The sequence below is a fragment of the Podarcis cretensis genome, assembly GCF_951804945.1.
Source record: "Podarcis cretensis genome assembly, chromosome: 3".
NCBI classification, from domain to species: Eukaryota; Metazoa; Chordata; class Lepidosauria; order Squamata; family Lacertidae; genus Podarcis; species Podarcis cretensis.
This window is the reverse complement of record NC_137172.1, coordinates 112,311,223-112,330,318: the sequence shown is the minus strand read 5'-3', so window position 1 is coordinate 112,330,318 and position 19,096 is coordinate 112,311,223. Positions and strand designations below refer to the sequence as shown.

At 44.1% G+C, this 19,096-nt stretch overlaps 1 protein-coding gene across 2 annotated transcripts; it reads left to right on the top strand.

Annotated features, from left to right (window-relative positions):
- The first annotated feature begins 254 nt into the window (after nucleotides 1-254).
- Nucleotides 255-17,392, top strand: LOC307212616 (uncharacterized protein). 2 transcript variants are annotated; one of them, XM_079970153.1, is made up of 3 exons: nucleotides 255-813; nucleotides 14,374-14,490; nucleotides 16,141-16,306. In XM_079970153.1, exons 1-3 carry the CDS (start codon nucleotides 450-452, stop codon nucleotides 16,278-16,280), a joined length of 621 nt encoding a protein of 206 aa, XP_079826279.1. In that variant the 5' UTR covers nucleotides 255-449; the 3' UTR covers nucleotides 16,281-16,306. The 2 variants fall into 2 exon arrangements, with proteins under 2 accessions (XP_079826279.1, XP_079826280.1); XM_079970154.1 differs by lacking the exon at nucleotides 16,141-16,306 and adding an exon at nucleotides 16,359-17,392 and having other exon boundaries at nucleotides 265-813.
- The last annotated feature ends 1,704 nt before the right edge of the window (nucleotides 17,393-19,096 follow it).

Below are 19,096 nucleotides of genomic sequence, written 5' to 3'. Positions count from 1 at the left end.
TTGTAAAGAAGAAAGAAAGAAAGAGGGAGAGGGAGAGGGAGAGGGAGAGGGAGAGAGAGAGAGAGAGAGAGAGAGAGAGAAGGAAAGAAAGAAAGAAAGTAAAACTTTCCCAGTAATAAAGACAGATCATTGTTTCCCTTGTGGAAACAATTCCTGGACTTCAGCCAAGCAAGTCATAAATACAGATCGCAGTGTAGCAATGTCAGAAACGGCAAACCCTTCTGGCACTCTCTGCAGCAAGTGTGGTTTTGAAATGCTGTTTTGCAGCTATAGCTAGAAGGATGATTCACCCTCCAAGCAGGGCTGTGACTTGCTTTTGCATGTTTCAAGAGGCCAGCTAGCTTTATAATGACCTAATTGCATACAGTGCACCTCCCAGAAGGTTTCTCTGCAAACTTCTGAGCAAAGCAGCAGAGGGGTATATAAAAGAGGAAAGTCCTTTCGAGACGATGGCGACCGGCTCCCACCAGCTGTTCCTCATGGCTGCAGATTTAACACTGGCTTCCGCCCTCTCCTTTGTCCTTTATGTGCTTGGCTGCCTTTTCCTTGCGAGCCTCTCCAGCTTGGTGATCTTCCACTTCTCCTTTGGGCTGCTGAAGAGAGCAAAGAGGAGAGCAAAGAGGAAAATCAGCCTGAAATGGAGAGCAATCCTGAGCCTGGTTTCTCAGAGCACCATCGGAGGGATGCTTGTGAAGAAATTAGACCGAGCAGGTTATGGTTTGCTGGAGGTGCACGGTTCCCCAGAGGGAGAAAGGACATCTATGCTGAAGAAGGAAAGCTCCTCAAACACCAGGATGACACGACTCCCAGCGGGTAAGGAAAAGAACCAGGCAGTGATGCAGACCCTCATTGAGAGCCTGCTCTCTCAGGAAGGTATTTCCTAAAGTAGCTTGGGTTGTTTATAATCTCAGGGCCTACTCAATCCCGTTGATTTTATAGGATTGCTTCTGGTTGAAGACAACAGCTTCATTGGGCCTAGCTCTCCAGAATCCTCTCTTATTCTTCTCTCTGCCTTGGGCCTTCTTTCTGCTCCATACATAATCTATCATTATGTCCTCGTTGGTGTGCAGATTGAGAAAGAGAATGCTATTGTGCATGAAAGCTGTATCCCATGCCTTATTATATTACGTGTGAAAAGATGTAACCCAAGGCAAGGTGCATTATTATTATTATTATTATTATTATTAGTTGAATTTATATACCTCCTTATACTCGGGGGACTCAGGGCGGTTCACAGAATAAAATCAATATATAAAACCACAAAATACATAATAAAAATAGAAACAACAACCCAATAAAGGTAAAGGTAAAGGGACCCCTGACCATTAGGTCCAGTTGTGGCCAACTCTGGGGTTGCGGCGCTCATCTTGCTTTATTGGCCGAGGGAGCCGGCGTACAGCTTCCGGGTCATGTGGCCAGCAGGACTAAGCCACTTCTGGCGAACCAGAGCAGTGCACGGAAACGGTGTTTACCTTCCCGCCAGAGCGGTACCTATTTATCTACTTTCACTTTGACGTGCTTTTGAACTGCTAGGTTGGCAGGAGCAGGGACCGAGCAACGGGAGCCCACCCTGTCGCGGGGATTCGAACCACTGACCTTCTAATCGGCAAGTCCTAGGCTCTGTGATTTAACCCACAGCACCACCCACGTCCCAAACGACCCAATAGTCCTCCCCAAAAAAAACCCCTATATTTGAAAAGGGCATAGGATAGATTAACCAAAGGCCTGGTTAAAAAGGAACGTTTTTGCCTGGCACCTAAAAGTGTACAATGAAGGCACCAGGAGAACTTCCCTGGGGAGAGCATTCCACGGATGGGGAGCCACTGCAGAGGAGGTGTTGCCACCCTCTGGACCTCTCGAGGAGGCACATGAAGGAGGGCCTCAGAAGATGATCTCAGGGTCTAGGTAGGTTCATATGGAAAGAGGCAGTCTTTGAAGTATTGTGGTCCTGAGCTCTGCATGAAAGTACATGGTGTCGCCACTTGGCCAAAGCTAAGCCGGTCTGGGTTTGGTCAGTCCCTCGATTGGAGGAGAGGCCACTTGAGAACCCAAATCTAGTTCCATAGTGGAATCCCTTGAGTTCCGTAATGAAACGCTTTGAGCTCCCTAACAGAATCACCAGAGTTCCATGATGGGAGAAAGGTGGAATTCAAAGATACATTTCTACAAGTTGGTCTGACTGTCTTCTCTGTCTTACCGCAGAATCCCCTGTGCCAAAGCACCACAAACAGATGCCATTGAGCCTTGCCTTCTCAATCTACCAGGAACCAGATCCTGCAACCTCTCAATAAGCAGAGCTGAACTAGTTTTCAGGCTAGGAGATGTAGCCCACCCTCAGCCTGCAAGTGTAAATTAGACTGTACCACCAACTCTGTATGGGAAGGAGTCCAAAGAAAGAGGAGGAGACAGGCAAAGAAGACCTTAAACCTGCTCCAGGTGGACTGTCCCCTCCTACCTCCAGGCCATCTTCCACTAACTGCCCTGTAGAAAAAGGTGTCGAGAATTCTAGGGAGGCAGGGAAAGCTAACACCAGGCACCTACACCTGCTCCATTTGGACTGTCCTGACCTCATCATAGGGCCATTTAGCACCACCTGCCCTGAGAGAAGTATTCCAGGAGAAACATAAAGCAAAGAAGGCATCACTCAAGCCCGAGAGAGAGAGAGAGAGAGAGAGAGAGAGAGAGAGACTGATGTGTTTGAGTCTAGCTATCAATGTTTGCCTTCCACTGGAGTGATGTCATGATGTATAACTATTACTTTAAAGTAATGATTGAGGTTTCGGAAATTTTAATTAAAAAAATAATGAATGTATTGCTCTTTAATTGCATTATTGTGTACCACCTGAGGACATTAAGTAGTGAAGCATGGTTTTCAAATTGAACAAATAAATAACTAAAGATGGGGGGATTGCATGCAAAGAAGACCCCAGAAGCTGCCCCAGTTGGATTGGCAGGGCTACCACAATTAACTGCCCTGTGGGAAAGATCCCAGGGAAAAGAGTGTCAGGGGCTGGACCGAGGAGGAATGGTTGGGACCGCCCGCCCCCCCCCCTCTTCCTGCACATTCCCCAAAAGAGGAGGACAGTATAGATTTAGAACAGTGGTTTGCAGAAGGTCATAGTTCAGAGGCTGCAGAGAGGAGAAGCTGGGAATTATTGAGGGAGCAGCAGGAACAAGAAGCACCAAGAGAGAGACAGGTAACAGACTCAGTGTCCCTTGAAAGCATTCCTGACCCCTCACTCCCAGAACCAGACGTGCCTTGAGAGTAGTAGAACAGAAAGCTCAGTGCTAGAAAGCACAGATCAACCAGCACAGGGGTGACGTAGAATAGGAGGGACTGAGGGGGTGGGACTTTACTTGGAGCAATGCCATTATCTAAGAGAGACCACATTCCTTCATCTCTTTCTGTATATTGAAGAAACTACAGTTGTACCTTGCAAGTTGAACAGAATCTCTTCCAGAAGTCCATTCGACTTCCAAAACAAAAACCAAACAGAAACCAAAGTGCGGCTTCTGATTGGCTGCAGGAAGCTGGATGTTCGACTTCCAAAAAAAAAGTTTAAAAACCGGAATACTCACTTCCAGGTTTTGACCGCTTGGGAGCCGAAATGTACGGGTACCAAGGTGTTTGACAACCAAGGTACAACTGTACTGGGTAAGAACTCTTCTGGTTTTTCTGCTTCTTGGCAACCCCCGGGAGAGAGATAGAATCCCCTGAAGCCTTGACAGGGAGGTTGGTACAGGAGGATGACATCAGGTGCTCCTATCTTCCAACTGGATTGTCCTTCCACCTGCTCACAGTGCCACCTGCCACCAGCTGCCATATGGAAAGGATCCTGATGAAAAGTTAGATTCGGATACTGCCTAGCATGATTTTATGAATGTATTTTAAAGTTACTTGTAAGCCTCTTTAAAGGAATTTGCACCCTGAAAGGTGGGATTCGATATGATATGATATGATATGATATATGATATATTGTTGGTGCTGACCTTTAAAGCCCTAAACGGCCTCGGTCCAGTATACCTGAAGGAGCGTCTCCACCTCCATCGTTCTGCCCGGACACTGAGGTCCAGCGCCGAGGGCCTTCGGGCGGTTCCCTCGCTGCGAGAAGCCAAGTTACAGGGAACCAGGCAGAGGGGCTTCTCGGTAGTGGCACCCGCCCTTTGGAACACCCTCCCACTAGATGTCAAAGAGAAAAATAACTACCAAACTTTTAGAAGACATCTGAAGGCAGCCCTGTTTAGGGACGCTTTTAATGTTTAATAGGTTATTGTATTTTAGTGTTTTGTTGGAAGCCGCCCAGAGTGGCTGGGGAAACCCAGCCAGATTGGCTGGGTATAAATAATATATTATTGTTGTTGTTGTTGTTGTTGTTATTTATGATAGACAAACAAAATAACATGGGAGCATCTTGCTCCAGTGTCGGTTGCCAGGTTAATTTACAATTCGGTGATTTTGGTTCATTTGCAGGCTTCCTTCCAGGTGCCATGATCAGCACATGATGCCTAATGTCTGTGAGCTGGGGAAACATTAAGACAGCAGCCTTTATGTGCTTGTGAAATGCTGAGATCTAGACAGGACAATGTAGGTGCCATCTGATAACATCGGCACAAACGTTTGAGCAGTTGAGAAACCCATGGCATCCATGGCAGCTCTGGGATTCATAAGACCAATTTAGATCATCATTGCAAACACAGACAAAGCTGAGTTTTTAGAACCTTTGAAAAACTGGTTGTATGTATCCACCTTTAATCTTCAACTGCTTTGAGTCCCTATTTGTCAGCTGGAGAAGAGAACAGAAATCTGTTGACTCCATGTATTTGCTGCATGACTTCTTTCCTCCTGTTCATGTCAACGTTCCCATATCCTGGTCCCGTTGTCATTTTAATCTCGCCTTGGCTCCTGGTTGTAGGAAATTAAAAGGCTTGGATTTTCTGAATGAGTTCTAATTTTTTTTTTTTAAAGAGATTAGAACAGAATGGTTTCCAGGAGTGTTCTCTGATGGATTACAGTAGGAACTGGGTCAGGACCTGCTGAGGATCAGGAAATGCACGACAGGATCACGGACCATTTGCTGACACAAATGTTCAGTGACTTTGAGGAAATGAGATCAGAATCACAAACAGCACACAGCATGCTCACTTCGTAGCATCACACGAAAATAATTTTTCTTACTTATGTAAGATGAGTAAAATCATACATACTCAAACAATTTCCAGGGGAGCTGAGAAGGGCACCAGCTTGGAGAAGGTTGGTATAACTGAAAAGCAGCAGCTCTCCATGTCTCATGCAACAATAGAGTCTCAGGCACCTCTGTGGTGTATGGTGCCCATTCTGGGAGCCCGACAGTAGGTGGCGCTAGAGCTAATGGGGACAAAATTAGAATTTGTTGGCTCTGCCTGCTTCCTGCTGAATTCTACAAGGGCTCACAGTGAGACTAAGGAGGAGGAAGCTGACAGGCTGGGCCACCATAGGACTGGTTGTCCACAAAGAGGCAGGTGGAAGCTGGCTGAGGACAGTACCCCCTTCACCCAAATGGGCCAGCTATCTTCTTCTTCTTCTTCTTCTTCTTCTTCTTCTTCTTCTTCTTCTTCTTCTTCTTCTTCTTCTTCTTTTTTAATGGGAGAAGCCAGTAATTGAACCTAGAACCTTATGCGTGCCAAGAAGATGATCCGCCCGTGAGCTACAGTTCACCCCATACTGCATATTTCTGACCAGGAGAGCTTGTTTGAACGGAAAAAAAAATGTTTTAGAAGAGTTGTTGTATCTTCCAAGATGTTCGTTTTCCTCTTCCAATGGTTGGAGACTGTAGCTTTTGCAGAGAGTTGCAGGCAGTATTGTAATGCAATACACTTTCTTTGTCTTTGTTAGCCGTGACCTCTGTTCAAACTAGTTTTGCAAGTTTCCCTGGAGTGTGTCAAAATCTCGCCCCCAGGAATGTGGCCGGTGCTGTTTGCAACAGAAGTGTCTACAGTTTGCTGTGACCTCGAGAAGAATCCCCGCCGCCACTTTGCATCCTGTTCGCTGCCGCTGTTAGGAGAGGGTTAGATTTCTCTTGCTAAAGGTCTGAACTGAACACTTGCAGAGAGCTGTTGAAAGGACTCCAAGGGCCACAGGCTGTCCACAAGTGAGAGCCAGTGTGGTGTAGTGGTTAAGAGCAGTAGTCTCGTAATCTGGTGAACCGGGTTCACGTCTCCGCTCCTCCACATGCAGCTGCTGGGTGACCTTGGGCTAGTCACACTTCTCTGAAGTCTCTCAGCCCCACTCACCTCACAGAGTGTTTGTTGTGGGGGAGGAAGGGAAAGGAGCATGTTAGCCGCTTTGAGACTCCTTCGGGTAGTGATAAAGCGGGATATCAAATCCAAACTCTTCTTCTTCTTCCACCTGTACTATTTGGAAATAATTGTCAGGATACAGCTAGTGAAACAAGCGTTCACCAGCCACCTATAATTTCAGGCCAGATTTCCTGATGTAAATCATACTAAGTTCAGTAGCACAGACCGTCTTTTCGCACCAACTCTGTGTCCAGTTGAATGCCTCTTTGGCATGTCTGAGACATGAGCTCTTCTCTGTAATCCACCTCCTCCTCCCCCCACTTCCCCCCTCCTTTGCTCTTTTCTGTTTGAGCATTTTCACCATGATGCTTGCACCAGCGGCATGAAAATGTATTTCCTATGCATTGACCCAGTTGCATAGCAAATCAAAGCCTTAATTCACGGGGCGCATAGAGAGAAAGTGTTCTCACTGATACTCTCTGATCATTTGGTTTTTTGACATTCGGGGTCAGGGGACTAGAGTTTGCTTGCAAAAGACTGACTGAATATGTTCGACGTCAGGTAATAAAATCCTAATTTCTGCCAGCAACTCGTTGAAATGTTTTGATGAAAGAAAGACTTTGGAAGTAGTCACACATGAAACTGTCACACACAAACGCCGTGTTAGTCTTTAAGGTGTGACAAATCTCTTAATGTCTGCAGTAACTGACTAACATGGGTACCCTTCTAGCATGGGTGGCGCTGTGGTCTAAACCACGGAGCCTCTTGGGCTTGCCGATCAAAGGACGGCAGTTCGAATCCCCATTACGGGGTGAGCGCCCGTCGCTCTGTCCCAGCTCCTGCCAACCTAGCAGTTCGAAAGCACACCAGTGCAAGTAGATAAATAGGTACCGCTGTGGTGGGAAGGTAAATGGGGTTTCCATGCACTCTAGCTTCCATCACGGTGTCCCATTGTGCCAGAAGCAGTTCAGTCCTGCTGGCCACATGACCCAGAAAGCTGTCTGTGAACAAGCGCTGGCTCCCTCGGCCTGAAGGCAAGATGAGCATCACAACCCCATAGTTGCCTTTGACTGGACTTAACCATCCAGGGGTCCTTTACCTTTTTACCTTCCCTTCTAGCATATAATGCCTTATACCAAGTCAGAAAAGCCACAGAGTCAATGGGCCCTCTACCACTTTCTAATTTTGATGCATTTAGGAACTGGTTCCTGCACCGACACTTGCAGGGAACAATAAATCTAATTTGGGGTAGTTCTGCAGTTACATTACTTTGGATGATTTACATCAAGATATATATCTATCTATATATATTTTAAACGAACACTTCAGGGGCCAGGGGGTTATTTTCACCTGCCAGCCAGGAGCTGGTTTCGATGAAGCAATGAAACGAGATACAATCCAGAGATTTTGTCAACAACTCCACAATACATTAACAGCTCCTCTATACAGTCTTCTCAGCTTCACAAGGAAATCAGCATTTTTGGTCTATTAAGTATTTTTTTGGCTACCTCCCAAGTCTATTATAGATCTGTGGAAGGTAAACTGCAGTTTCCATGATCCTTTTGTTTTGGGGAGGTCTTCAATGCATCATGTGGATTCAGCCAGTGGTGTAAGTGAAATAGACTCACCACACATGTGAAATAGTCTATTTCACTTATGTCACTGCCTGCATCCACATAATGCATTAAAGACTTACCCAAAATAAAAAGAATCATGGAAACTGTTGTTTACCTTTCACAGATCTATAATTCCCAGCACCTTTAACTGATACGTAGGGTGTCTATTCAGCATTCATGTACTATTATCATACTACAGGACCATGATTACCTCTTTTATTGTTTGCTTATTGACTTTAGCTGCCAGTTTTGTGCAATTGGATCCTCTGCTTTGTGTTTGCATATTATACCAAGCCATGTCATTGGTCCATTAGCCCAATGAATGGCAATGAGAGTCTGTTCTTTTTTCTTTCTTTCTTTTACAAAACTGAAGATGCCATGGAGACTTTCTGTGTTAGAAGCACAATCTGCCACTGAGCTATGTGAGTCTTCCTTTAAAAACTGGGATTCAGCTGTCTCCTGGTGAGAGAATGAAGCTGGATCAGGGAGGAATACTGGGGCACTAAGTCAGGACTGGTCTTCAACCTTTTGCTATCTTCTATGTAGGGATTCCTACATAGATCATGGCCACTGGGCCCATCACCTCCTGGCAAATAGAAGGGGAAGAAATGGAGGCAGTGAGAGATTTTACTTTCTTGGTCTCCATGATCACTGCAGATGGTGACAGCAGCCACGAAATGAAAAGACGTCTGCTTTTTGGGAGAAAAACAATGGTAAACCTAGACAGCATCTTAAAAAGCAGAGACATCACCTTGACGACAAAGGCCTGTATAGTTAAGTGTCAGGGAACTGCCATCAGGAGGGCAGGTGGTGGAAGGGCTCACGGAGGTTAGGAGAGACTCGGCAGCAGAGGAGGGAACCAGCAGGGGGAGAGAAGGAGCTCCAAGGGAAAGTGAGTCGGAGGGATGGCTCAGAGAGACTTCCAGCGAAAACAGTGGGGAAGTTTCAGGACCTCCTATAGGGACACCCACCCCTCGCCGTAAACTGTCGCGCCGAGAATCCCGAAGACGCGTTTCCGTTAAGGAGCTTCTATGTTGGAAGCGCTTCCGCAAACGCCCACTGTCGGATTCTGCCAGCGATTGAGGGAGTCATGTTTAAGGGGCTCTGCTATAGACAGAGCTTTGATAACCAAGCCAAACTCTGAGGGACTAAGCTTTACGCACAAGCAGCTCATCATCCCATCACATTAAGGCTATGGTTTTCCCAGTAGTAATGTATGGAAGTGAAAGCTGGACCATAAAGAAGGCTGATCACCAAAGAATTGATGCTTTTGAATTATGGTGCTGGAGGAGACTCTTGAGAGTCCCATGGACTGCAAGAAGATCAAACGCATCCATTCTTAAGGAAATCAGCCCTGAGTGCTCACTGGAAGGACAGATCCTGAAACTGAGGCTCCAATACTTTGGCCACCTCATGAGAAGAGAAGACTCCCTGGAAAAGACCCTGATGTTGGGAAAGATGGAGGGCACAAGGAAAAGGGGAAGACAGAGGACGAGATGGTTGGACAGTGTTCTCGAAGCTACCAGCATGAGTTTGACCAAACTGCGGGAGGCAGTGGAAGACAGGAGTGCCTGGCGTGCTCTGGTCCATGGGGTCACGAAGAGTCGGACACGACTAAATGACTAAACAACAACAATAACATGTAGGGATTCGGGAACTGATCCAAGATGGGACATGATTCCTGACATTTTCATAGTTGGGTCAATGCATCTTCTCTTGCCACAGCAGCACCAAATGACAACAGGCACAAGAATCGTGCCTTCTGCTGACTCGGACAACCCTATCAAGGCATCTCTTTAATATTTACCCCACAGTCAATGGTGCCACAAGCAACCTATCTCCAACTCCTCAAAGGATTCCATCAACGGTGTCTCTGAAAAAATTTACACATCACTTGGGAAGACAGGAGAACTAATATCAGTGTACTGGAAGAAGCAAAGATCACCAGTGTTGAAGCAATGATTCTTCAACATCAACTTGGTTGGACTGGTCATGTTGTGTGGATGGCTGATGATCATCTTCCAAAGCAACTACTCTACTCCCAACTTAAAAATGGAAAGCGTAATGCTGGTGGTCAACAAAAGAAGTTTAAAGACTGTCTCAAGGCAAATCTTTAAAAATGTAGCATAAATGCTGACAACTGGGAAACACTGGCCTGCAAGCACTCCAGTTGGAGAACAGCTTTGACCAAAGGTGTTCTTGGGTTCTGAAGACACTCGAACTCAGGACGCAAGGGAGAAACATACTAAGAGGAAGGCATGCTTGACAAATCCACACCATGACCAACTCCTGTCTGGAAACCAATGTCCCCACTGTGGAAGGATGTGTGGATCCAGAATTGACCTCCACAGTCACTTACAGACTCATTGTTAAAACTGTGTTTATGGAAGACAATCTTACTCGGTTACGAGTGATTGCCAAAGAAGAATAAGAATCCACTCTTAGAGTCCCCAGCTCACTTCCCCTCTTCTATGCGCATTTGGTAGTATCAGAAGGGAAGCGTACTCTTGTATTTGTAAATAGCCATTTCCAGGACTGGACTCGGGGGTCAGCATCATTTGGTACCTGTTGAGGCTGGTGCCCTAGTAGAAGGTACTCACTGCCAGTCCCTGGAGTCTCCTGCCCCTGATGCTCCTCTTCTTTTCTGTGGCTGCCTGTTCACTTGTCCCATGAATACCCAACCTCGTGCCCACCAGATGCTATGGGACTCCTATTCCCATCATCCCTGGCCATTGGCCATGCTGGTAGTTGTAGTCCAACAAAATCTGAAGGATGCTACATTGGCTTCCTCTGACCTACCTTGTCTGAGTGAGGAAGCAGGGGAAAGAAAAGTCCTTTTCACACCCCTTGCCTCTCTGTCTCTTACTCTAGAGGTGGTCCAGAGTAGGCACAGCTGCAGAGGCCAATGAATACATGGTGGCCTCAGAAAAGAAGAGGAAGGGAATGCATTCCTTATGGGTTGGAGTTCTTCCCAAAACCTAGAACTGCTCTGCTTCTTCTACATGCCATTATCCCTCTTGCTCACTCTTCCAGGCCTAAATACCCAGAGTGCTCTTTTTTTGCTCCAGTTCCTCACTCAGTCACGCACTCAGGAAAAAGTCACCTCTCAGACTCAAGTATTCCTACTTCATGATAGCTTACTTAGGGATGGAGAACCTGATGCCTCCAACGCCCATCAGCCCTAGCAAGCATGGCCAAGGATGGGACTTGTAAGTCAAGGAATACCTTGAGGTCCATGGTTTTCCCCACCCCTGGTGCACGCCCCTAATTCAGGAGTAGTTCCTCCAGCCACCACTCACTCAGTCCTTCTGAATGAGACTCAACAAGACTGCCTGGACTTTAAGATCAGTTTCTAATGCCCTGTTGATACCAGTTGGCAGCTTGACAGATACCAAGAGACAGGATTTTTTCTGGGGTGGCTCTGAATTTCCTCCCATGCCTGGCTCCATCACTGTTGCGTTTTGCAAAAGAAACCTTAAGGCCTTTTTTTAGCTGAATCCTCCTTTTGTAAATTGTTGTCCCATGTGCTAACAGTTATGCTGCTCATTTTTAAGGGGAGTATAACGCAGGTTTAATTTGATGGTTTTATATTGCATGTTGTTGTTCTTTACGGCATTTTGCTTGCGAGGGCAGCAGTTTAGAAATCTTTTATGAAATAAAGTCTCGATTGCCATCCTGCCTGGAAGCTAGATATGAAAGAGACCAAGTTGCAAAAGCATCCCTTCCAACAGGTGTGGGAGAGCTATTCTCTATATCTAAAATCTGGGATGCAGCTTTTGTCACACCTAACACGTCAACCTAACAGAAGCTGGGGGGGGGGGGGCGCATAGCAACCGAGATGTGATTGCTTTGTCTCCGTACACTTAAGACAATTACAAACGCTGCTCAGATAGTGTGGATTTTTTAATTGCAGCCTGATGCTCCAACCCGGCTTTTAATTATAAACCTCTGCCCTAGAACCGATTATTAATTGCAGTGCTCAACCTAAGAAGATGTGAAGTTGCTGTACTAGTATTGTTGCCTCCTCAAAAGCCCAGGCTCTCCCAGCAACTTTTTAGAAACCCAAACTTCTATAGCAGAGATGGGGAACATGTGGCTCTCATATCTTGTCAGTCTCCAAGCGCCCTTCAGGCCCAGCCAGCTCGGTTGCCAAGCACAGATGATGGGAATTATAGCTCACTAACATCTAGAGAACCACATTTTCCCATCCCCTGCCCTATTGAAACAGAAGCATTTATTTATAATTGAAGGCAGCCATCTTGACACTGCATTCATATGTCTCAGAATAGGCGGTGAAGTGGTTTTTAAGTGCTTCATTTCAGAAAAGGTTTGTTAGTGTGAAGTCTGGGCTACCACTTTAGAAGTTCACGGGAGACCCTGAAAACTGTTTTATTCTAAAGTTATGCAGGTATTTCTTCTAAGAAAGAACTCAAGGGGGTCCCAGGTCAGTCTCCCATCCATGTACCAACCAGACCCAAACCATCTCAGCTTCAGCAAGGTTTACATTGTGTGCAGCCAGACCATCCTTAGGATCAACACTCCAGTTTCATGGATTTGCTGCAACTGGTAGGAGGTTTCCGCTGCCTCAGACAGTAAACAGGAATGCCCTTCTTTCACAACAGTCAGCTCCTGTCTGTTTGGGGATCTGGCATTTTCAGCACCCATTGACTCCTCCTTTGGGCCTTCATGCTGAACCTGGGAACTATAAAGGTCTGAACTAGACCCAGTGCATGTGCGAAGATGCGCATTCCTATCCTCCATTGCTAGAATGTGTGGACATCCCATGAATCTGAATGTTGGGAGACTCAGAACACATATAGTGAAACTTGTTCCTGCAGGACTCTGCAATTCTATGATTCTGTGATCTAGTAGACTATTCAAAAAAAAAATTATGTTTTTAAGCTAACTCTTGTTAACCCTGAATGGGGCTTATACCATACCAGGTGTTTATGGGATGCAGGTGGTGCTGTGGTCCAAACCACTGAGCATTTTGAGCTTGCCAATCAGAAGGTTGGTGATTCAAATCCACACAATGGGGTGAGCTCCCGTTGCTCTGTCCCAGCTTCTGCCAACCTAGCAGTTCGAAAGCACACCAGTGCAAGTAGATAAATAGGTACCACTGCGGTGGGAAGGTAAACAGTGTTTCCGTGCGCTCTGGTTTCTGTCACAGTGTTCCATTGTGCCAGAAGCAGTTTAGTCATGCTGACCACATGACCCGGAAAGTTGTCTGTGGACAAACACTGGCTCCCTCAGCCTGAAAGCGATTTAAGCACAGCAACCCCATAGTCACCTTTGACTGGACTTAACCGTCCAGGGGTCCTTCACCTTTACCTTTATGTTTGGTGGGGCTAGTGGGAGCTGTGTTCAAAACATCTGGAGGGCACCAGCTTGGTGAAGGCTGATATAAAATGTCTCACCAGAGGAAGATTTTAGTTCCAGGTACATGAACCAAAAGCACTGATCTCGGAGCTTACTTCCTAAGCTTATTTTTCCCACTGCCACTTGAAAGGCTCAAGACAATTTCTATAGCAGAGGTGTTTAAACTGTTTACCAAACCACCGAAAACATTTTGTACTGTTTGCCATACACCAGGTTGATAAATGAACACTTATACCTACAACCCCATGAATGCTCACCTGGGAGTAAGCACCAACAAGCACAATGAGACTTACTGTCGTGTAAAAGTGGGTAAATATGAGCTGCAAGTCAGGCCTCTGAGGAAGTAACCAGATGGATTAAGTTAAACAGGAGGATAATGAACAACCGTTCAAACAGCAAACACAATAAATAAAGGGAAACAAACACAGCCAATTCTATCCAGCCACTGTTCCTCCTTCACGGGCAAACAAGAACGCTCATAATTAAAGTTAAGCATGAAATCTGAGGTCCCAACCAAAGAAGAATGGCAACTTAAGTTGACAGAATATGCTCAGCTTACAGACTTAACATATAGAACAAGAGAGCAAGAAGAACATACGTTTAGAGAAGATTGGAAAACGTTTCTGGAATATATGGGAAATAACTGTGTATAGCTGAAAACGCTGGCAGCATTCAGATAAATTGAACAGTGTAAATAAGTTTTGATGGATGGAATAATGGAAAACTGTATGGTATAGTTTGTGTAAAATATGCTGGGATATGTAAAATGAACCATGGAAAGTCACTGATGTAAAAATGAGTACTTTAAATTGTAGAGCAGAAAATTTAATAAAAAATTGTATTTATAAAGTTAAGCATGAAATCTGGCAGCAATTCCATCAGGACTAGGACTTTCCCCCAAACTCAGTAAAATAAGCTCAAGGTTCCCAAATGCACCAAGCTGGCTTAGCACCTTTTATAGTAAATGAAGTACCTACATATTACCATTTAAAGCCCCACCACCAGCAGAGGAACAGTTTGAAGTCTGTACCCAGAAGGGAATGAGTTATGTTTTATTATAGTTTAAAAGTTTGCATAATCAATAATATTTTAAATTTGGCAGGAATGCCTGGAGTGCTGAAGAATCCTGCTGTCACGTTCCAGGAAAAGGAGGCAGAGACACAAAATGAATATGAAGGGGGGTCATCTCCTAAGCAGAAGAATGGTATTTTGACACCTGGTAAGAGGAGAATTAAGGTTCAGCCTTACAAAATACAGGGCTCATCTGAGTAGACATTTTGTTCCTCCGAATGGTTGCAACCCAATCCTTTGCATGCCCCACTCCCAAAACACCAGATCAAATGGTACTCACTTCCAAGCAGTCCTATTTTTGAACACCTCCTTGTTCTCCTAGAATGGCAATGGCACCCTCCTTAGAGGCGCCAGAACTTGCAAGTTTCAGTTGGGGGGAAAAAGCCATGCTTCCAAGTCACTTTCAAGGATATGGAGAGTTGTTAGGAGACTCCCATTTCCCTGTGGAGTTACAATTCTCTCTCTCTCTCTTGCAAATTTATTTATTTGGTTTTTTTCAAATTAAAATTTTACAATCACATATCCAACATAAAAACAAGATTCCAAAGAATCTCCTGGACTTCCCAGCTCCCCTTTGTGGGTCCTATTGTTAGTCCTTTCCTCTTGAATCTTTCATAATAATCCAAATCTTTTACATCTCCTTTAGGTCCAAAATTCACCATTAAACTATAAGTGACATTCCAATCCCACTAACAATTTTAGCTGTTTAGAATGGTTTTTAAGGAAGATGATAAATTTTCCCCATTCCTTATTAAAATTTTGGTCTTCCTGATTTCTGAGTCTTCCAGTCATTTGTGCCATTTCGGCATAGTCCATCAACTTGATCTGCCATTCTTCTCTGGTCAGGACTTTATATTCTTTCCATCTCTGGGCTAGTAGCAATCGTGCAGCCGTAGTCGCATACATAAATAGTCTTTTCTGCTCCCTTGGGAGTTACAATTTTCAGAGTGGTTTAATGGTTAATTACTCTTCATGGGGAACTCTGGGAACGAGGCGTGCCAATTTGAATAAAATATTGGGGTGGGGGCAGGTAAGCCCCACCCTGCATAATTGATCACATGACATGGTGCGTGCACACCATTTGAATAGCAATGCCCATTGAGTTTGGAGGGGGGCTAGCCCCCTCAAATATTTTCTTGGGGTAGCCAAAGACTCTTCGGTCCCTAGGAGTTGGCTCCTATGATGGGAACTGTAGTCCTACTGTGAGGGGAATTCACTCTTCCTAATAACTCAGCACCCTTAACAAACCTCAGCTCTCATAATTTCCCGGGGGAAGCCATGACTGTTTAAAGTGTTATCATAGTCAGTGCTTTAAAAAAAATTAAATAAATGTTTAGGGCTACTCTCAATTTCCTACTCATATTGAAATACTGCCCCTCAATGAGGCCAAACTTAGATTCACTGATCCTAGTACTTCAAATGTATGGGGCATATATGGCCAAAATCTTGTAGCCATTTATTGACTCAGGCTTGGTTTGTGTGACATTGTCCAACACTCTCTCCTTCGTGAATAGAGTCTTTCCCCATTTCTCCCTTTCTGCTGAATACTCACCTCTTTGGCCAAGTTATTTTAGCCTACAGTAAACCTAGCTGTCTTATGAAGCCTTTTGCCAGTTTTCCTTCCCACCATTCCCTACCCCCAGCCGCCCAAAATTGGGCCAGGTGTTGAGATGTATGAAGAATATGAGATTATTTGCTGTCCGGGACAGTGAGGGAAATGACTGAGGTGACACACAACACTAACCAGGGCATTACCTTAGCGCAGACATATGTTTTCTTCTTTTCCTCTCTTTTGCAGCTTTCTTTATTGCCCTCATTTGGCTTCCAGTGAAAATTGCATGCCCATGTCTGAGGAAGAGAAGTTGCTTGCGGCGAGTGTGTACATTTCTGTGGGGGAAAACTACAAGATTTGCTCTGGGACTGAGTGAAAAGAATTGAAGGGAAGATGACAGAGTGCTTGGTCTGAGCACCACCTTAGAACCATCCATTTTGAATACTATTATAATTTTTTTGCAGCTGTCATCATTGGCCTCCTTTGGACTCCGGTGACCACTGTGTTTTCACGTCTGAAGAAAAGAAGTCCTCAGATGCTTATAACCCTCTCGAAATCTCAAGAGTGACGGGTGAAGCTGACTAGGCCTGTAACACAGAGAGACTGGTGGAGTTTGCTCAGCTTATGATGTGCAGATGCAGAATTTGAATGTGTGGAAACCATCCATTGCAAATAGGGATGAGGAGAAAATTGTCACAGTTTGCATTTTCACCTGCAATTCCCAAAACAAAATGCAGCTCTCCTCTGAAATTCTTTTATATTTATATATATTAATTTTATTAGTTTTCCAAATTATAACAAATTGATCCAAATTATTAAGATTTAATACAACTTTTTTTAAAAAAACATAGTTTCCCGCTCCTGTTACAATCATATGTCCGTTGCTTCCTGATGTTGCCACTTCATTCTTCTTTTTTAATCACCTTCTCGTCCTTCTGTTAATTTTAATCCATTTTCAAAGCTGACCTTTCTTGTTCCCTTGCAATCAGCACCTTGGTTGTTTCGCAAACATATAGATATCGATTTCATGCGTGTAGTCCTTCCAGCACTCTGTTCCCAAACCTGGAATGTAGAGATAATTTATTGCCACCGTCCTTTGTCCATTCACATTCCACTCCTTTGAAAACATTCCTTCAGTTGTTCAAGGAGTTGCTGGGCTATAAATAACTTCCTGATAAGATGCCAGCTCCGCCATTTATCTCCGCCATTAAAATTCTGAGGATTATTTTCCTCAGTCCGCAGTTAAAAAACAAAGTCAAATATATAAACTCCTGCCAGATGTAATCAGCAGTCCTTCATCTTGCCAAATTCCTCTCTCCTCCATTCCTGGTCCAGTCCAAAGATGATTTGAATTGCGTCCATTTAATCTCAGTCGAAATTCACACTTCTCCAAGTGTTGTGATGCTGTCCCACAGTGAAATAAATTGTGTATGAAGATGTGTATGTTGGGGGAAGGTGTACATAAAAATGCAGCTGTGAAAATAAAATATCAAATGCATATAGGGGGAATTGCTTGCCAAAATGCCGATATTAGTCTGAATGTCGCACAAAATGGTGTCTACTGAGAGAAATGCGCTGATGAATTTACACAAGGACATTTTTTTAAGGAAATGCAAACTGGTGAAGAAATGTGACAAACTGAATTTTCGATCAGAAAAACGGCAGGGAGAAACTGAAATTGACAAGGTTCATCCCTCCATAATTCCAAAAGGAGAAACAGAGACTAGATTTACAACATAAATGGACAATTTATGTGCTACCATATTTAGCTGAGTTGCTTTTTACGTAGCACACAATTGCTGGGCAACATGAACATTGTAAGTGAATACTAATGTTGTTTCTGCAGTATGCAATTGATTACAGCTTCTTTTTGAACCATGCTTGCAAATAACTCTAGGCTTAATGTGACAATAATTCAAGAGTCAATCTGAATTAGGCAGAAATTAGACTTGTAATGGATTTCACAGGGATGAACACCTTGGAAACCTCTTCACCTCTTCAGATATGCAAAAGAAACCTTAATTATTTGGTAGGTTTAAAAATATGAGGGTCAGGGAAAGGATATGTCAACTCCTGTTTTCAGAAAAAAGGAAAAACCCTATACGCTGCAATAAATCACAGGCTTAGCCCAATGACAAAGCTTTTTGAATTAGATGTGGATGGAAAGACAATACCCTGATTTCATTAAGAGCCTGTAATGCATTTTCTAAATCTGATTTGTGCGAAGAGATGCCAACAATTTTACCTGTATGGCTATGGCTGAGGTTGGACGGTTTTGCATGCTTAAATTACTTAAATGTGGCCATATAGTTTTGTAACTGTGTTGCAATTTTAATTATTGTCGTGAGCTGCCTCGAGTGTATGGCAACGTGGTATCTAGATGTTTCAAGGAGAAAGAAGGAGACTACGAGAAGGGAGGCATTTTGTCATGTCAGCACTTAGCCGCTTTTTGTGCTATTCATTATTTAGCAGCCATGCTTTTTGGATGCCTGTCAAACATTGTTTTGCAATCCTGGAGAGAATTTGGTTTCAAACCTCAGTGGATCATTTCAGATGATGAAGAAAAGTCTTGGATTTTATTTTTAGCACTTTGGAGAACATCAAGATTCAGTGGCAGACCAACCTTTCACCAGAGTCCTGGTGGATCAGACTGAAAGGTTTTATTCAGCGTCCCATTCTCTCTTTTTTAAAAAATGATTTTTATTGAAGTTTCAAAACACCAACACCAACCAACAAAAACATCATGTCTTATTACATATATCCTGCTTTATGCTCCATAGCGCCATTGACTTCCGTCCTTCCCTTCCACCAGTTTTCCTATTCCAATCCATAATTCACAGTTTATTTAATTAAAACTTACACCATGACATACTTCAATCCTGCCAACATTTTCATATTTGTACAGTTCTCACTTATATAAACCATAAATTTACTCCATTCTTTTTGGTACTTTGTCTCCTCCTGATTCTGAATTCTGGGTGTCAATTTAGCCATTTCAGCGTATTCAACCAGCTTTATCTGCCATTCTCTTATCGTCAGCATCTCCTGTAACTTCCACTTTGGGGCTATCAAAACTCTAGCTGCTGTTGTTGCATACAGATATAGTCTTTGGTCTATCTTCTTAATATCTTCTCCCACCAAGACTAGCAAAAATTCTTCTGGCTTTTTGGGGAAACTATACTTAAACATCTTTTTTAACTCA

Coding starts and splice junctions, on each gene's coding strand:
- LOC307212616 (XM_079970153.1), top strand. CDS start 450: ATGGCGACCGGCTCCCACCAGCTGTTCCTCATGGCTGCAGATTTAACA. Junction 814..14,373: donor GATGACACGACTCCCAGCGG/GTAAGGAAAAGA, acceptor TAAATTTGGCAG/GAATGCCTGGAGTGCTGAAG. Junction 14,491..16,140: donor GAATGGTATTTTGACACCTG/GTAAGAGGAGAA, acceptor TCTCTTTTGCAG/CTTTCTTTATTGCCCTCATT.